Source organism: Rhea pennata, chromosome 8 (genome assembly GCF_028389875.1).
Source record: "Rhea pennata isolate bPtePen1 chromosome 8, bPtePen1.pri, whole genome shotgun sequence".
NCBI classification, from domain to species: Eukaryota; Metazoa; Chordata; class Aves; order Rheiformes; family Rheidae; genus Rhea; species Rhea pennata.
Genome location: NC_084670.1, coordinates 20,771,516 through 20,790,599, shown reverse-complemented (window position 1 = coordinate 20,790,599; position 19,084 = coordinate 20,771,516). Strand labels below are relative to the sequence as shown.

Sequence of the window (19,084 nt, the reverse complement as noted above, 5' to 3'; positions counted from 1 at the left end):
ATAATATAATTGAAACCGTATTATTTGCATTCAGCATGCATTTTTACTGTGAAGTGTCTTGATGTAGCTAAATACTCATTGACAGAAACATTAAGCATAACAAAGAAATGCATTTTTTCAAAGTGATGGAATGAGTGCTGTTGATTTTTAAAGCTCTTATGTAAACGTAGCTAGCTAGGTGAGGGAAAGCAAACTTGCATTTCTAGCCAATCCTTGCCTGCACACATGTATCTCTTCTGGCTGGAGCTTTCCCCTTTGGTGCCATTAGCATTTTCATTTCAAAAAATGACAGTCTGCAGTGGAAGCAGTAAAAATGTTCAACCTGTGGTTTAAATTATTGATTTTTTTGAATATTGAAGCTGTATTTCAAATGGGTTTTGTTCGAGTTACTTTTGGGTAGAGGGTTCCAGAGGTAATTTGGTACCCAAAAGCCATTTGGCTTTTGTGTATTTCAAAGCCGTTTCAGTCTTTTGAGTTTCTTCAGCTGATCAGTTGATTGGGAAAAATATCTTATTGTCTTCTGAATTACAGGCAATAGATAAACTGCAGCTCAAGGTTAGCACGTAGACTAGCATACAATACTCCTGGTGATTTATTATGTGTACTCAGTGTCCAATCAACTGACAAAAAATAGCTCATTTATTTTTAATGCGGTAACTTATCTTCACTTAAAAAAGAAAATGTCTTTTGAAATGCTAGCATTCATGATTTAGATGGGGGGGAGCCCTTATCTATATAGCTGGATAATGATGTGTAATTAAAATTGGGTAAGTTTGTGACGCAGAATCCAGTATGTTTAAATAAAAAGCATGTGAAAATATTTTCATAAACAAATTGTATTTTACTACACAGTTAAAGAACGGAGTGGCTGTAGTGAGGGAAAAGTGCATTTCAAAAAATCTCACCACAACCAGCACCCATGTTTACGTATGTGTATTTTGACAAAGGGCTAGATTGTTGGTGGTTGTGTGCGTACAATGTGTAGGAAGTCTGCCATTCTCAGCATGCTTCTGTTCATGGAAAAAAATTGATATTACTTAAATAAGGTTCAGATCTGGGAATCAAACCATATAGGAATGCATATTGGAGCTTATGGGAATTATGAAAATGAAATTAATTACAGGAATGGACACACTTAAGGTGTGGTGTTGTTACTAGTGCTACTAAATATCATAAAATAAGGGGATGATCCAGAATTAGGGCAGACACTTTTTTTCCCCTTAGGGAAGCTGAGGGATAAGAGTTCAATATGAAAGTAAAAGTATATTTTACTTAGTTTTCAAGTAAATTACAAAAATATGCAACTTATATTGTAAATATATATATATTTTTATAAAATTCAAATACAGAAAGATAAGTCATGAAAGGATGTGTGGCATAAAAAGCTTATGTAATATCTGATTGACTTACCATCTACAATAACTTTGGTTTCTGTGATGTTGGTTAAGAAGTTGCAAAAATGTTAATATACCTGGGATAGTGCACTTCATGGTTTAACATTAAATTATGTATATCTTACAAAATACTGTTTAAATGCCACAGGAGTTAAGGTTTCTGCTGTATCACTATGTCTTACAAGCAGTCTTACCCCTGCTATTTTGGAAAGTGTGGCAAAGAAGCGTGCCCAGTGCTGTGCTTTCTGGCAGCATGAGCCACTCTGCCAACCGGGGTGTGTGTGTGTTTGTGTCTAGGACAAGTCGAGATGTACAGGTCTCTTTCCTACTGCCTCTGGTCCATATCTGCCTGTTCACTCTCTTGTTTTGCACACGAAAACAAGTGAACAGTAAATGTATAGATGAATCTCTGTATCTGGGGGTGTAAATTTGGTCTGACATGGGAATATGCCTACACTGAGGATACGGGGAGGAATGCTAGATCTCTGAAACACAGAGCTGGTCCTCGTGCACTCTTGGCATCATCGTACAGGCCAAACCTTGTTCTTGATGTGCAGTCCTGAACACACTCGTGCAATCCAGCATTTGTCGGTAGCAGATTTACCCAATTCCTCAAGAAGAGTTTCCAATGAGTTGTGCTTTAACCCCACAGTCCTGCTGTGGGAAACGAGAAGGAAATATACTCCCTATATCCTGTTACAGACTGTATATCCTATCTCCTCATACAACTTTGTGCATGACTTTTTACATTTAGAATCAGGTAGGTTTTGAACCAGCTTTAAATTGCTATTCTGATGGAATAAGCTGGCAGCCTGCGGGTCAGACTGTCCTCTGTAACTGAGGACTGATATATTCTTAGTATTTAAGATTGGAGCATGCGTAAGTCTTTTGTAGCCTATTTGAGCTGGTTCTGCTTTCAGTAGTGCCAGAGTTGCAGACACAGCCATGGTAGTTTCTTGCACGTCTGTGGCAATAGACTGGGAACATTTGCCATGATTTCTGCAAATGAAATCTTAACTCAACTGTAGTTTCTAAAAGCCACCTTTCTGTTGTTTTCAAGGGGAATGGACTTCATGTCTACCCTATCCATTTATGCCTGCTAAATCCTCAGATGAGCATATTTACTTAACTGACAGCAATGACTCCAAAGAGTGCTGGGATTTTGGGCCTATTATGCATTTAATGAGAAAGAAGATGGCCTCTGTGGTAAATTGGAGTATCCTCTTGCTAGGAATTTCCAAGTATCATAGCTACTTTCGTTTCCTACAAAAATGTTTTAATGAACTTTGCCTTATTTGCTTTATTAAATATGTGCTTTATGTCCCACAGGACTGATTTATAAAGCCAGTAAAATGCCATTTTTCTTGTGCATTTAAAAATGAATAGGCAATAATTAACCTAGCACTGTGAAAACTTCAGGTGGAGCTGGAAGAAAACCAGGCTTGAGACTGGAACCCCCATGTCCATCACAAGCAGATGGGAATCAGAGCTCATTCTTTGGTGTAAAAATTCTATTTACTTCACAACATCTCTACATGGTTTTCTTTCTATTAGTGAAGTTAAAACATGTGCAAATGTTGAACATTTATTTATTAAAAGCTCTGCCTGGAAAACCTAGAATCAGCCCAGCAGGCTGGAAATTTCTGTTTTGAGGCCCTCGAGGAAAAAGTCATCACCCTCTAGATTATGAAGCCTGAGTGTGGTGGCTTTTATAAGAATTGCTGGGTGAACACACTGTGCACAACGACCGGCAGCAGGTACGGAGGTGCTGGCTCCCCCTTCTCGAACACAGGCTGTCCGGTCTGTGTGTCCCCCACGACGCTCCCGTGGGACTATATGTAATGCCACAGGATGAATCTCCGCTTTCTACCCAGAGCTGTACTGTGTCCTCGTAGATAATAATAGGATAGCAGAATTTGTCCCCTGATGCAAGGGATCAGTGAACTGCCCCCCCACCACCCTTTTTTTTGTCATTACAAAAGTTAGTTAACTAAGTTAGGATGATGATTTAGTTCGGAGTGGAAGATTTGTAATTCCTTGTAAATTAATTCATAGAAAAGAAATTTCAAAATGAAGATTATCTTTCACTTGCATGAACCTGTCTTTATCTCTTTTAATAACAGATTATTTGATTTTCTTTATTTAGTTTAAATCTATTCTGATATTGTTTCAACTATTTAACTTTTATGTCTATTGAAGTAAACCCCAACAGTATGCATGCAATAGTCTTGCATGTACCCACAAAGAAGTATCCAATATGAAGAGGAAAGCACTATTTTTATTTCACAGATTTTAAAGTAGATGAAGCCTCTCAAAGATCAGAATCTATATTAAGATCCTGTGTAAAAGCAAGTATTGAATTAATGTTGGCTCTAATCTCTTCCAGATTGTTAATGTGATAGACTAGGATCAAGAATTGAATTAAGAGGGGCTAATATTTGCATGCTTATTTTGCTTATTTTTCCCCAGAGCTATGCTAAGTACCAGGTATGCGTATAAGCAGGTTCCAAGAAGAGTAAATTTCTCAGCCTCTCAATCCTTTCTCAGGCAAAAGACCTTATGGCTTCAGCAGAACTTTTACATTGGAAAAGATAAAAGCAGTATGTTTAAAACAAAAGTAATACTTTAGAGTTTGTGTTACCAAATTAGAAGCATTATGTAAGTTAAATTACCATAGGAATTTTAAAAATAAAAAAGAAAAAAAAAGTATATATATTCCCCTAGATATTGAAATTCCTTCCACCTCCCCTGTGTCTTGTTATCTATAACTTGAAATGGCTTAATGCCAACTGGAGAAGGATACTTTGAAAATCATAGTACAAGCTGTTTAATTACCTTTCCAGACAGAATTTGTAAAATTTCCCTGAATTTATCACCTCTAAATATACTATGGTGGTAATCAATGCTTAGAGTATTTAAGCATTCTTAATCCTAATGGAAAAAGAAAATGCTGCAGGTATCTACAAGACATACCTCAATATTTGCAATTCATCCTCAGCAGAAAATTTAAATACTTGTTTCAAGGGAGTAATGCTGATTCTCCTCTTAATTACTTAATCTGGCAGTAAAAATATTGTGGATTATACATGTACTTAAATATAACTCTAATGTTCTGTAACTCCCCAATGTTGATTCTTTGTGCAAGAATTTTAACAACTCTTTAAATAGGATTGTGCTTAAAAGACTTTTTTCTTCATTATTACTAAAGAAATCATATTTTTATTCCCTTTAAAGAAAGCATCTATTCCCCCTTCTAGGAGAATGTAAGTCTTGATTTACTAATAGCAATCTGGAGGAAAATATTTTAGTGATGATTCATAATTGGCTTGATGGAGTTTTACAAAATAGCCTTTAGGAACAGCTATAAATACATTGATTATATGATTTCCCTATGAGAAAACAGTAATTAAAATTATACCACAGATTGGATCAGGATGTGTTAATATTTAATTAGGCAATAAGTGAGCTTGGTACAGGTGTCCAGAGTTGTTGACAGAAGCTTTGCTAATCCGTGTAGTACTGTCTTTTAAATAGTTACCTCCTTGCTTTTTTCAAGTGTGAAGTTACATGCTTAAAGAGCAGTCATTAGTGTTCCTGTGTTACAATTTTTGTTTGTCAGTTTTTAAATTTCTGTGGCTCTACATTGAGTGCAAAATCCGAGATGTTGTGTGCTTTAAAGATTTTGCTAGAATTACAAAACTAGCTGCAATTCTCTCCCCTTTTGGGTCTAGAAATGCTCATTCTGTGGCATTCGGTGTCTTGTGCGAAGCTGTTGTGGGGAGAGGCTTATGATTTGATGAGGTCCTGCAAACACCTCCTTGTGTCCTGCAGATATCACAGGATGTTGACTCGTCTGGCTCATCCCTTTAGGAACTTGCAGTTAGTGATGTTGTCCTACTGCCTTCTTGCAGTATTTTGTTCAGCATTTGGAAAGAAGTATTGGAGATAACTGACTTTAAGACAAATATACTGCATATATATTGTCTCTCATTGTATGCTGCAGGAAAAGCTGTGTTAAACTGATCATCTTTTTAAATTACAAGGAGAGAATCAGTTTATATTCTTCTAGTAACTCACTCCTTTGATGACCCTCCCAGACTTGCATCTACAATTGCATCATATAATTCTTTCTTTCCTTTGAGTCTTACTATATTTTTATTGGGTCTTCCCTGTGTGGATCTCTTCCTGATTACCATAGGCTCATATCTTTTCAATCTGCCTTTTTCTTCCCATTCAATGGGACCCTTCAACAGCATTTGTCTAGAATGAAGCCTTAAGAATGGCTGTTCTTGTATTTGGGCAGTTAAATGTATTTCATGACAAGTTGTGAGCACTGGTTTGATAATTATGTTCCCTGATAGCCAAAGATACACTAACCTTTTGAGATATATGTACAAGAATTAATTTCTTAAGACAACTAAATTGTAATGATCTAAACCTACTTGAGTCCCAAAAGTAAGCATTGTAAACTGGGCTAATGTACTTCAATTAATATGCATTAATTTTCTACCTTTGTGGATGTACACAGGTCCTTAGAAGCCATGCCCCAGAAATTTCACTTTAAGATACAGATCAAAAGCTGCTCTCCATGTAAATATTTATGCTCCTATTTTATTCCATTCTCTTCCCCTCAAATCATTAGCATTGCAATTTTTTACAATGCAGCAGAATAACAGAATCCAGTGTGGTCATATTGATCACTTTTGAGCATTTGCTCTAGGTTATTATCCTGAAATTCCTTACCAATATTTTGGAGAATGTAAATGAGTTATAGAGTTCAGGGATTTTTTTTTGCTAATGCTCATCAGGTATTCTATCCAAGCTACACAAATAATACTTTGTTGACAGTAGAAAGTTATAGTTTGTAGTAGAGCAAAACTGAATTGTTACACAGTTTCAAGACATCCTGTCCTGGTACCTTGGGGATTATCTGTGCTGTTATGATGCAGCATTTTGTTTTGTTGTAGGTAGACTCCAGCATCTCAATTTGTTAGAAATTCATTTTCAAAAGTTTATATTTTCTGCCAATTTTGGCATCTGAGTGTGACAACATTGGTATTAATGGGAATGACTGGCACAGTATTAGTTAATTTAGTAAAATTTGAAAGTCAGTTCTTTGGAATGTTGGCAACAGCAGAAGAAAAACCTTCAGATTTCTGTGAAGTGTTATGGGCCATTATTAAAAAATGATTCTAGTAATATAAAAATGTCAGCTTGCATGTCTAGAAGACTTAGAGGAGGCTTCTGAAGAGGCTTCGACAAGAGTAGGAGCTCAGCTTAGCCAGCTAAACTTCCCTCCTGGCTGTTACTCTGACAGTTGTTGTAGCAGCTCTGAATGTGGACGATGGACGCCTGTGACCGGCGCAGTTCGTGGCCCACCACAGCAGCTCGGCTGCCCTGTTGGCACTGATGTTGTGGTGATTCAGACACAATGTGTGTTAGTATCTGACAGGCTTTGCAAGGTAGTGGTAACCTCCAATTAAGCGATGAGTAGAGGAGATTATAAACACCAGAAGAGATTTAGGGCAGATGGTGAATGTTGACAATACTTTAAATCAGCAAAGTTTAATCTTTAAGTTAATGTGTCTCCAATCTGCAGGAGTAAAAGTAGGAGATAGGAGTAGTGTAGCCATGTGGCCACATTGCATCACATGGGAGCATGGGCCACACCACCAAATGCTAACGTGGGGACTAGAATAGTAGATCTGCCTCTTGCTAACTCAGTCGTATCTCCTGACACTCACTCGGTTTGCGTATTTAACTCTGAACACAGCTAACAATTGCTTCTAAAGCTCACAGTATGTTCTTTCCTCATTTATGCTAAATGACGTCTATGCTCAAGTGGAGGACTAGCTATAAAGCTTTTATTATGTATAGTAAATATTCTAATTTAGAAATATTTGATGATTCAACCTCTGGATTTCCCATGCTAATATTAAATGGGAGTTGTGAGCTCCTTGCAAACAGTCTGATTTCAAATTTATATTTTGAAGTAGTGATTTCTGAAAGATCTGGTTCCTTAGTAGATCACAGGACCTTCCATACAGTATGCTGAATAATTTCAGGCATGTTCCTGGAGCTGAGGTTACTTAAACTTCTCAAGATTGGTGAATTTCTTCGATGTTTTTTGTTCTTTGTGTTGATTGCAATGGCTCTGTGGCTTATCAGCTGCTGACTTCTTCAACAGACTGTTTTTCATGAGATTGTCTCCTAGGATGTGTATAGCACAGTCCAGAAAAATGCTGTGTTGTGAAGCTCTGGTTGCTTGATTAAATAGGAAATCAAAAATCTTTGGATAAACCAACATTTTTGCCAAGGAAAATGTTGATTTTTGTGGGAATTGTATCATCTGTCACAAACAGCTGGATAGGAAATTTCTGAAGGGCTTACTATTAAATATTCTTACTTTGTATTGTGTCATGGGTCTTGCTTTTATTTTATTTCTGATTTTCTTTTTCAGCTGAAGAAAATCTTTACCTTTTTGGTTTTCTTCTGTTACAGCTTGTATGCTGTTTATTTCCAAGCATTGGGAAAGCTTACTCTTGGAGTAGAGGAATTATATTTAATATTTGTTTCTAACCACCCCCCTGAGAATCAACTGATCAGCTTCAGATTTTTTTCTGATAGAAATCTGGAATGTTTTATCATGATTCTTTGTTCTTGTGTCCTCTCACTAGAAATGTATTAGCATTTTTAGACAATTACTGAACAATTTTCTCATCAGTCAGCTAAAACGGTCATTCATTTATTAGATATTTACTGTATTAAAACACTGAGAATCATGCACTGAAACCCAGATACAGAATGAATGTCCAAATGCAGATGTACTTTTCATCAAGAATTATAAGTGTACTTCTCTCTTCTTTTGTGGATTTACTTTCTGACCACAACACAGTTTGACAGCAGAATTTTAATCGTGTCCTACTGCTTACACCTTTATCAGAAAACTGATAAAATAGGTGTTTGCACAGAACGTGGCAAGAAATTTTTCAAATGTCCTTCATTTTTTTTTCTCTTTCTCTTCTTTCTGTCCCTTGCTTCCCTGTCTTTCCCAAAGAAACTGATACGAAGCTGATGAGGGTTTGGATTTGCTTTGAAAGCATCTTTTGTTAGAAGACTAATTTTAACCTTGTGATAAAGATTGCTTTTTGTATTCTATTGAATGTGATATCTAGTAATTGTTTGTCAAGGCGAAGTGCTGTAGGATAGAACACATTTTTAAAATGATGTTTTGTAATTACAGCACTGATGTCTTTACATTATAATGTCTAAAAACCACAAGCAAATATGTCAGAAATATGAAAAAAAGATTTATAAAATGCTATTATTTTAATTTTAAAATGTTGTTATGGCTTTTCATTGTGAAAAGGTTTTTTTGTACATCTACTCGAAAGAATTTAATTATAAATAAAGTTCTCTGGACTTCAAACAGTTTTTTGTAAAATATATAACTCAACTAGATAATATATAGCTGTACATTTGACATATCTATAAAATCTGCTTCTCACATTCTTTTTACTTTTACTCTTCATTTGCTTTGTTTTGATTTTTTTAATTTCGTGATCTATCATTTGTGCTTAAGGGAGTTTTACATTACCAAATTAAGACTTCTAATCTAACCAGCATGTATGAATTAACAAAGATTTGGGAGATTATTGTTGTTGTTTTAAGGAAAGACAATCAAAATTTTTACTAAATAATAATAACAATTCTTCTCTTACACTCTAACCTTATAAGATTATCTAAATAACTTGGTCTTTTGTCATCTTAATCATAAATTGTTGGTAGTGATCTCCTAATATCTGTAAACTGCATTAGTAAGAGAAGTGGTATGCTGTGCAAGTAACAAGGATAAAAGCTTGGGTACAATTTGTTAGATGTCTGTAAATTTTAAAGTTTATTGTATGTTCTTCTGGTTAGATCTTCAAGGACTGATGAGACAGTATAGAAAAAAAATTAAATAGATGATAACTAAACCACTTTTACCAGTAATAGTCATTTATCTTTCACACAATATGAATGCTTCAGCAGTTTTTCTCTGAAATCCTGACATGTTGCTTTTTCCTGTATGTGGCTGCAGTCTTCTTGCTAACATTGATTTGGATAGCTTGCTTGCTTGCTGGAGCTATAATGTTAAATTGGTTTAATAAACACAAATGGGCCAGTTTAATGTTCTAAAAACATTTGTGAAGTAATGGTCTTTGTTTTTAGGCTTTTTTTTTTTTTTTAGTTGTTTGCATAACTCAACTTATTCAGTCTAGAAATAGAGTAGGATATTAAAGATTTACAAGCGCTGTTTATACTCACTCCAGGCTGCCAGGACATAAGCTACATACAGGTTTGGGTACTTTCATCTGTAGAAAAAAGTGAAAAATCTCTGGTCAGATTAACTCTGTTTTGGAAACATGTCAAATAGCTGTCAAAAGGCAGATCAGAATATTTTTTAAGGTCTCATTTCCCCTTTATAGCATATTAGATCTTGTAAGTAAAAGTCGAAATGTAATTTATAAACAGCAAGATTCTTTTTCAGAAACTATTCTACACTAGTGGAGAGATCAGCATTTTGTGCCTTAAACCATCCCTGTGAGTGATCATGGAAGGCTGAGGAAATAATAGGTCTTTAATTCAGTCCTTATTTTGGTGAGGAAACTTGAAAAACATTATTTTACATCATTTTATTTGTTGTGTTTTGTTTGTTGTGTCTGGCTTGACAAGAAGCAAAGCAATGGAAAGGAGAGGGCTGGGTCTAGACCTCATTCACAAAAGCAATGCAAAAAGGGTGTCTTTTGACACTAGATACATCCTTTCTGGTTATTAGAGCAGTTGCTGCATGGTGGGATGTTCTACGTTGTTCTGTCAAGGCTGTTTCACTTTCAAAAGCTGCCTCAGTGTTCACGGAGGGAAGGAGGAAGAGGGAACGACGGAGGGCCTTCGCTGAGGTTCTGCCTCGCGTGGGAAGCGCGACGTCTGGTCAGCACAAGCCTTGCCGAGTCAGAAGGTGGGCTTGGGAGCAGCCTGAGCCCGAGAGCGGCGCGGGGCGGGGAGGGTGTGCTGCGCGGCGGCGGCAGACCTCGGGCAGGACCGTAACCCCGCGCCTCTGAGCGCGGAGGCCTGGGGATGCCCTGCAGGAGCCCCGCAGCAGCACTGCCTAGAAGTGAGGGAGCTCCGTTAACCTGCGCAGTTGTACCTGCAGCGATGTTGCCGCGTTTGCAGATGTGCTTGCGGCGGATGTAGCTGTCTGCTAAAGGGAGCCAGACAAGCTCGGCTGGAAAAACTTCTAGCCATGGAGAAATTCAGGAGAGCTCGTCGTTATTTTGGGCCTCAGAAGAGAAACCGCGGGGAAATGCCTGAAGAACAGCTCGGCAGGGGTGTGTGGGGACCACGCTGTGCGGGCCGGCGTTGCCGCCTCCGGTTTCGCTCGCCTCTTGTAGGTGGCTCGAACTCCAGAAGGGGTGATGCCAGGCACAGTCCGGCTGGACGGCCGAGCCACAGGAGAGGCGAGTCAGCAGCAGAGCTCGAGGCGGGGCGGGCGGGCGGCCCGCAGGACGGCGGCCCGCGGCGGCGCTCGAGGCCGCGGGGAGGCGGGCGCCCGGGACGCCCGCGCCCCTGAGGGGAGCGGTGGCGGCGGAGGCTCCCGCCGCCTCCTCCCCCGAATCTCTGACAGGTGAAACTGTACGTTAAGTTCTACTCTAATTAGTGAGAGTTGAAGCTAGATGCTGGGGATTGATTAAATAATTTAGAGACTGAACTCTGAAAACAGCGTTTCACGTATAATACTGGGGTTTGAAATTTTTCTGACATTTTCAACAGATCATTCAAAATCTGAGGAAAAGTGGCTAAGCTAAGCCATCAAAAGTGACTTAAATACCTGCTTTTCTCCGGTGCTTGTATTTTATTGTTCAGATAGAAAAGATAGTGAATTTAATACAGTAAAATAGAACTTGACAGGTTTTTTTATGTTATAGCTAACTATCTTTATGAACTTTACCCGTATGTTATGCTGTACGGAGATACTGGGGTAGAATCACCTTAGTAAGACATTTATTTAGCTCTCCGCTCCTCAGTAAGGCGCCCAGGGCTGCCCTGGTGTTCGCGTTGACGCGCAGCGAGCAGTAGCCCCGGGAACGCGCGGAAGCGCGCTGCACTCGGCGCACGTAACGCCTCGCTCCCGGGGGGAAAGACGGGTCAAATGCATTAACTTTGTAAAACGTAGTAATCTGCCCGTCGTATTAAATCTTTTTTCTCATATTAATGAAAAGAAACTCATAAAGCTCCCTAATTCCTATCTGGTGTAATATGTTAAAGTTTAGAAAGCTTAATTTGAAGTATGCAGCGACTTTCACTGACTTTAGGGCCCAGCATTGCAATCAAAGTTCTCTGTGTCTCTGAGATGCATCTCAGAGTGAAGAAAACGAATATTAATGCTTGGTATAATGTGATTAAATTTATTTATAAAATGTAAAGCTTACTCAAAACCTCCATTGTGTTGCAAGTGTTTGTATTGCAGAGCATCTGTACATGAAGATGAATACTTGAATGAGTTAATTTATTAGTTAGAGATACGATTAAGATTTACTTCCCTATCTGAAATATATGTGCCTATTTGTTTTCTGATCCAAAGAAAATAAAAAATAATGCATCAAGCATAGCAACTTCGGCAAATTAATAGAAAAATAAGAGCTGTGATATGAAAAATAGTATAGACTTATTCTTCTGATTCTTTTTATTGTATTTGCCTAATATAACTATGTGAATTGAACAGGCCCTGATATCTTCTGGGAGACTGTTTTCATATATTCCATGTATACTCCACTGCAATTGATCTCTTTACACAATGTTTTTCTCCTTTTTTTTTTTTTTTAAGTTTTTAGGGCACATGATGGTGAAATAAAAATGTGAATCCTGTTAATGAAGAGCTGTCTTCTTGATAACTAAAATTTCTTCTTGATAACTAAAAAAATAACCGAGAGGTGAATGGCTTGATTCATTTCTATGAGTCATTAACTTTCACGCCTACAGATGACAACCTTAATATTCACAATGTGAATTATTTCTCTGCTGATCACTTCAGCAGAAACACACAATAAATGTGCTTGTCGCATGATCTAACATTGCCTGACACCCCTCTGGGGTCCCTTAAAACTCAAAATGCCCCTACTGCCCAAACACAGAGGTATCTCTTTCTCAGCTTAAACAACAGGGTTGTCTCTTGACAATACAAAAATCTGTGGCAATTATTAACTCAAAATGTGGACAGTGTGAAATAAATCAAATTTTAGCGTGAATAGTGAGGCCTAGGCAGATGTACTGATTTTTACTTTTTTTTTTTTTTTTGGCTTATTAAAACTGCTGGGTTTTTGAAGTGTATATGCCAAGATGTTGTCTCAAAACTCCCAGCCCATTGTATTCAAAGAGTTTTGAATTCAAGAATCTGATTGCAGAGTTCAAAGATTATTAGAGCGAATGGGGCTTGATCAGTGCCTTAGGCCTTTTTTAGTGTTTTAAATTATCAACAGGAACAGAAATATGTAAAGCAAATTAATACAGTCTCAAGATACCAGAATCTCAGAATTGTTCATAAGCAGATAAGGGGGCTCCAAAAGCAGCAGGTTATTGGAACTTTTAGCTGCCTAACATCACTTTCTTAGGTGATGGCCTGAGCTGGAAATATTTGAAGGAATGATATGGTTGTTTCTGATATGCTCTCTTGGGGAAAAGAATCATCTTTTGAGGCAAAAGAAGTAATTTGGTAACTGAAATGTTTATGATGCATAGTTGGTCCTTGATTCTATTTGCAGCCGGTTGCTGTGAGTGTTTCTCTTGACTTGCCTTGACTCTACCAGTCCCAGATTGTTTTGCTGCAATCTACTGCTAAATATAGATTCCCTAATCCTGAAGTCTACAGTGGTTTGCAAGATTTCCAGAAAAAAGAAATTTATTTTCTGTAGGTTATTCTGTTTATCTTTGCCAATGATTTTTAGTCATTATTTCTGTACATATGTCTTTTAGTGTGCTCAGATATAAGCTTGCTTTACCTCAGTTGCTCTTCATTCAGAATCTTCTATCCTTGTTCTTCATGATATATGAAATTTTGTGCTATTTTTCCCATGGACTTTCTGTTATGCAGAAAATTCTATTATATAGAAATATCTTTGCATGGAGAGGTAAGAGGTAATTGTATGGCTTGGGGACAGTGCCATATTCCTGTGTGCACTCCTGTACTTATAGGTGCATCCAGGGACTAGGGCAGCTTGTCAGTCAGGTCAACTCTTTGTAGTAGTCAGTGTTTTTTTCAGAATGAAGTTCTTAGATTCAAAGCTTGAAGTGTTACTTGGTAGACTCCTTGCTCCAGTTCTATTGTAGCAAACTTTTATACAGATATCAACAATAAAAATGTTGTTTGAATAGTTATGTAAATATCTGTTTTCCCCTGAATTTTCAAAGTGTGTGTGTGGGAGGGAGGGATGGCTGTCAACATTTGGCCACACCATTCCTGCAGACAGGGGAAAAGCCAGCATTTGAATGAAATACTAGAAGATGATTTGGCTGGAGTCCCTTGTGCTGTAGCACTGCAACTATTTCAGCTGCTCGGGCCTTACCTGCTGTTTTGGAGACAGACTTACCAAATAACTGGTTAGCTGCCACAGTCTTCTGTGTAGTTTGGGCCTTAGTGAAAGAACCCATAATATCATTTGAAATTCACTTCCCTGATGGAAGTAATTGAGGTCGACTGAAGCCAGCCAACAGATCGTTTGCCTAACCATCTCGCTGCTTAGCTTTCATAGCTGTAGCAGGAGAGTGCGAAGAGAGAGATGATAGTGAGGCACATGCTGTATAGGCATTTTACACTCATCTCAAAGAGACAATTTTCCTTTCTGTCACTTGTGTGATTTCATACTGTAGGTACATGGACAGATTCCTTGAATCATCACGTAAGTTGCAAGTTTCATTTTGTTTCCCTGCACTGTGAGTCTCCTTGTGTCTTTGGGCTGTCATGTGCTAACAAGAGAAGGGAGAGGTGCCAGCATTTCAGTCATTACAGACTCTACATCCAGCCGACTCTGAGCTAGGAGAGCCAACTGAGTAATGGGATCTTAAGTAAAGACAGTGTATTCCTCTCTGGGGGAATCAAAACAAAGGAGCCAGGTAGCAGTGTTCAGATTTCAAAGCCACGAAGGATCCTTAGAAGAAGCTTGGTGAGCAGAGGGGTCCCACGACACAGAGGCATCAGTGAGACAGCAGAGGCCAAAGTCTCTTGACCAGGCTCTCAAACAATATTCAAGAACAGTGAGGAAACGTAAGCAAGGAAGGCGTATGTATCTTTATTGCTTCACGTGGCTCTGTGCATCTCCTGTGGTTACCACAGGGAAGAGCAACTGGTTTTGAGCCATTTGCAAAGTCTGTGCATTTCCTCAATCAACTTTGTGTGATTAGGAGGAGACAAACTGCCACTTGGATGCTGCAGCGGCTGAACTCTGGGACAGAGTGAGCTGAGGCTGTGGGGATTTGGCAGCAGTCGCTGGGTCTAAAGCAGGGGTCTGTGTTTTAGAGAGAAGAGGTTGCCTGGAGACCCGAGGCAGATACTAGAAACTTCACAGCATTTTCATACAGAAGCATGCTGAGGCTCTGCAAGTGTCCCACAAGAGGTTTATTCTGCACTGTTAATATGTCAGTGCTTGACTTCTTCCTGTCAGTGAAACAAGAGACTGGAAGAAGAACAAAAAATGCCCATAGTAAGCTAACAAGCAGTATCATAGGTGGCTCCAAGCAATATTTGGCATGCATACAAAGCCAGCCACAAAATGGAAATCATCACGTGTGCTAATTTGCACTGAGCACAAGACTAATAATTACCATCAACAGACAGGCTATTAGCTCAGGCTTAGTGCCATGCTAGTGTAGCTACATAGCTTCTGCCTGCCTTGGAGCATGGGAAAAGGAAGCTTGCCTTTGCTTGAAGCATGGACAAAGTAACTGCTATTTGTTGACAAATGACTTGGTGCACTCTGCACTTGCTGGGCTACAGTCAGCAGATTTCTGGTATTTGTCTTTTTTTTTTTTTTCTTTTTATGTATTTTTTTCATGCTGGATGACGTATGTGACCTCGCCTAGGTATGAATAGCTTTCTTGGACAAAGTCAAAGCATGAACTCCTGTGAGACAATTTAGTAGGAATGAAATACTCAGGAGGATAGTGCAGAGCAAACTGATATAAGTGGTTCTTCTACATAAACTAAAATTTTTGTAACCTGTTTTGGGAGTGGGGGAAAGTATTTTGCTGTTTGTACTTTTGGTTTGCTTTGATTCAGATGGAATTCAGAAAATGTTCTGAATTACATTTTGTGAAAATAAAAATTATTGTTAAGAGGGAGGTGATGCTTTTGTGATGAAGGGAAAATACTATAAGAGGAAAACTAAGGATTATTGCAATGTCCAAATAATTCCAGAATTATTATTAGGCCTGAAAATAGATTAACTGGAGAGATTACTTTGTATAATTTCTACATATGTGAATGGATATGTAATTATCTATCACTATAAAATATTAGTGCACATTTACTGTATAATAAGCAATTCAGCTTCATAAACAATTGAAGCTTACCCCAAATTTACATACAATGTGAAGAAAAGTCCCTTTATCCTCTGTAACTGTAGCATTTGGCAGATTCGAGAATAAATAATCTTTTGTGGCAAGGCTATGCCTTATCAAACATATGCAGATCAGTGCTAATTAATGCTAATTAAGGTTTCCTGTCTATCTAGTTGGAAAAACGTCCAAATGTTATGAAATCCAGTTAGTATGCCTATTACCCTAATTGTTTTATACGGGATGGTTCTTAATTAAAATATGTAAATTGACCTTAATTGCTATATACTAATGGAGATTCGTGTTATCTCACTAAAAATGACAAGATGGTGAGGAGGGGTACTTAAACAAATAATTCTGATACATTTGTAACTAAATAACCTTTACTCAAAATTATTTTTAATTGGAAATTGGCAAAAGAAATATTTTACCATCTATGTTTCCCTTTAGTTTTAAATAATGTCAGAATTTACAGTTCTTTGTTAATATAGATATGGTGACATTGTAGCTTAATTAAGACTACTAAGCAAGTCAACATTTTGTGTGTTTACTGTCTGCTTCAAAATTGTTTGCTAACCTTATAGTGACCTTAAGAAACGTTGTGTCTTACAACATTGATCTGAGTTTTAACTATTTAGGGGGTTTATTTTTTGTTTTTGATTTTTGTTTTAATCTTGTCATTACATTCTTGAGGTTCGATCTACCGGTATGTTTTTGCTAGTGCCCAGACCTGTGGTTCTGACTTCACATCAGCCAGAGAGGCTGGTGGCAGCACCTCTTTGCACTGGACCTATTTGTGTAGGACATAGACTTTTATCTTGTTTGGAGGTGAGAGTTCACACACACACACACATGCTGTTACACAACTGAGCCCTACACAGAGTTTTTTACGAAAACTTTCATGCATTTTCTACCCAGCACAGAAGCATTATTTGAATGATGTTTTGTAAGCCAGTTGCCTTATAGGCATCATAGATTGGCATTTTCTTGATAGCTAAAATAGCTTATCATATTGTTTCACACTGAGAACAAACATTTTTCTGCTCTGATTTAGAAGATATAATTAGTCTACTAATTTAGAGCTCATGTACAGTGTTTAATTTTTCATGTTTGCAGGCTACAGTAATTCTGAAAACATGAGGTTTGTAAAACTTTCTGCTTGCGCACGTTGTACAACACAGAGAAAAGAAGCCTCCCAGCACACTGCGCAGTGGGGCAGCGTTAACGTGAGAGCGTTGTCCCTCCAAGCGACACGGCTCAGCCGGCGCAGGGCCCCCGCGCGTGCCCGCCGGGCAGAGCGCGGCCCCCGAGCCCGGGGCGGGCTCCGCGGGCTGGCGGACGGCTCGAAGCCCTGTGCCGTTCCCCGGGTTGAGCTCGGCGCGGGCAGCAGCGACTCTGCTGGGCACGACTGGTGCCCGTGCCTGGCTGTCCCCGCTCGTTCTGGAGGTGGTAGCCTGGAGAGCTAGCCCTCCCGGAGCTGGGGCTAGTATCCTGAAAGGCTTTGGTGCCGTGTCTTTTTTAAAAGTAAAGGTGAATCAGTCACAGGAGCTAGATGGGGAGAACACTTTGGTTTCTTGTCTTCCGTATTGATCAGCTGCTATAATCTCAGTTTTCACCTGTAACGACAGTACATTTTTGGAAGATCTGATACAGCTATGCTTATGTTACGTTCACAGGCTTCACTGATGCGTGCCTCACTCTGCAAAGTCAGTCTGAAAGGTTTCGTTGTTTTGCAGGACATTGTGACCAATGTTTCTCCGAGGATTGTGCGCGGAGTTACTTCGGGTCCGATATATGGCCCAGGACAAGGCTCTTTTCTAAACATTGAACTGATCAGCGAGAAAACAGCAGCCTATTGGTGTAAAAGTATTGCTGAATTAAAGGCTGACTTTCCGAACCACGTAAGTACCACCCAATCCTAAAGATGCAGTATACATATTTAAAATCATCTACGTAATACTTACAAAATAGAATACCATTTTTTTACTGACATAAAAACATCTTCTTAAAAATCTGAAGAGCCCATCAAAATCATCTTTATGATAGCAAATTCTGTGACATTACTGCTACGTAGGCACAACACAACCAGAGAGCCATCATTATTTCTTTGGTTAGGCTGATCTTTATGTTCAAGTAGATAGTATTAAAGAAAGAGTGGATCTCAGTATGGATGCTTATGAGTTTTTCTGCAAATAATTTTGTATTTGAGATCATATTTAAATATGTAACTTATAATATTAATTTTCATTGTGAATTGATTTTAACTATAAAATAAATCTTTGGGGTTTTTTTCATTCTTAATCCAAATGCAGAAGATGATTCTGATTTTTTTTAAATGATTGTTTGCTTCAGGGAGAAGAAAAAATGCTGACTTAAGTTCACTACAAGCATAGGGTTTTGTTAGAGCCTTCTTGGCCTTGGGGAATATCTGACTAGAAGGTAATAATGACAGCTGGGAGCAAAGACTCCAGCTAGCTGGCATAAATGGATTTCAGCCACTGTTCTAGTGAATTAGAAGATCTAGATGAAGAGTAAAAATCACCTGAATCATTATCTCGAACGCATAGAGGTAAAAATCCCAAAGATAAGATGTCTTCTGTCTTGAAGTTTTACCTCCATGGTCAGCTGTGAGGAAAATAAGTGAACTTTCCTGAACATATTATGGTATGAGGACAAGTGGATGTTTTTCCCCTTATACCTGGCGTATAAATATTTGCATCTGCAAGTATAAAAAATATAAAACTTGTTTAAACGAGTTGTACAGGTTAAAAAAAAAAGTTAAATGCATATTTAATATCTCACTTTGCTGTTCACAGATTGTGTTTCTTTTCTGAGATTCATGTCACTTTATTACCTGTGATTGGGCTTCATAATAGGTGAAAGTGTGATACTAAAGATAATATTGTAATTCTCCCATTTCAATTTTAACAGCCTTCTTATAAGTCCTGGATATTGCATGCAGGTAGGCATTTCTGCTGTGAGGGATTTTCCTATCGCAGACTTCACCAAAAATCTATTACAATATGTTCTGTTTGAGACCAAACCACTCTCTTCTGTGAAGAAAAGACCTAACAACAAATACAAAAGGAAAATTTGAATTGTCT

At 38.3% G+C, this 19,084-nt stretch overlaps 1 protein-coding gene across 1 annotated transcript in view; it reads left to right on the top strand.

The window, feature by feature from the left end:
* DPYD (dihydropyrimidine dehydrogenase) overlaps positions 1–19,084 on the top strand; it is a 342,976-nt gene that overhangs the window by 185,643 nt on the left and 138,249 nt on the right. Inside the window, exon 14 of the mRNA XM_062581637.1 lies at positions 17,717–17,881. Coding sequence (XP_062437621.1) covers positions 17,717–17,881 — 165 coding nt within the window. The remainder of the gene's footprint in view (positions 1–17,716; positions 17,882–19,084) is intronic.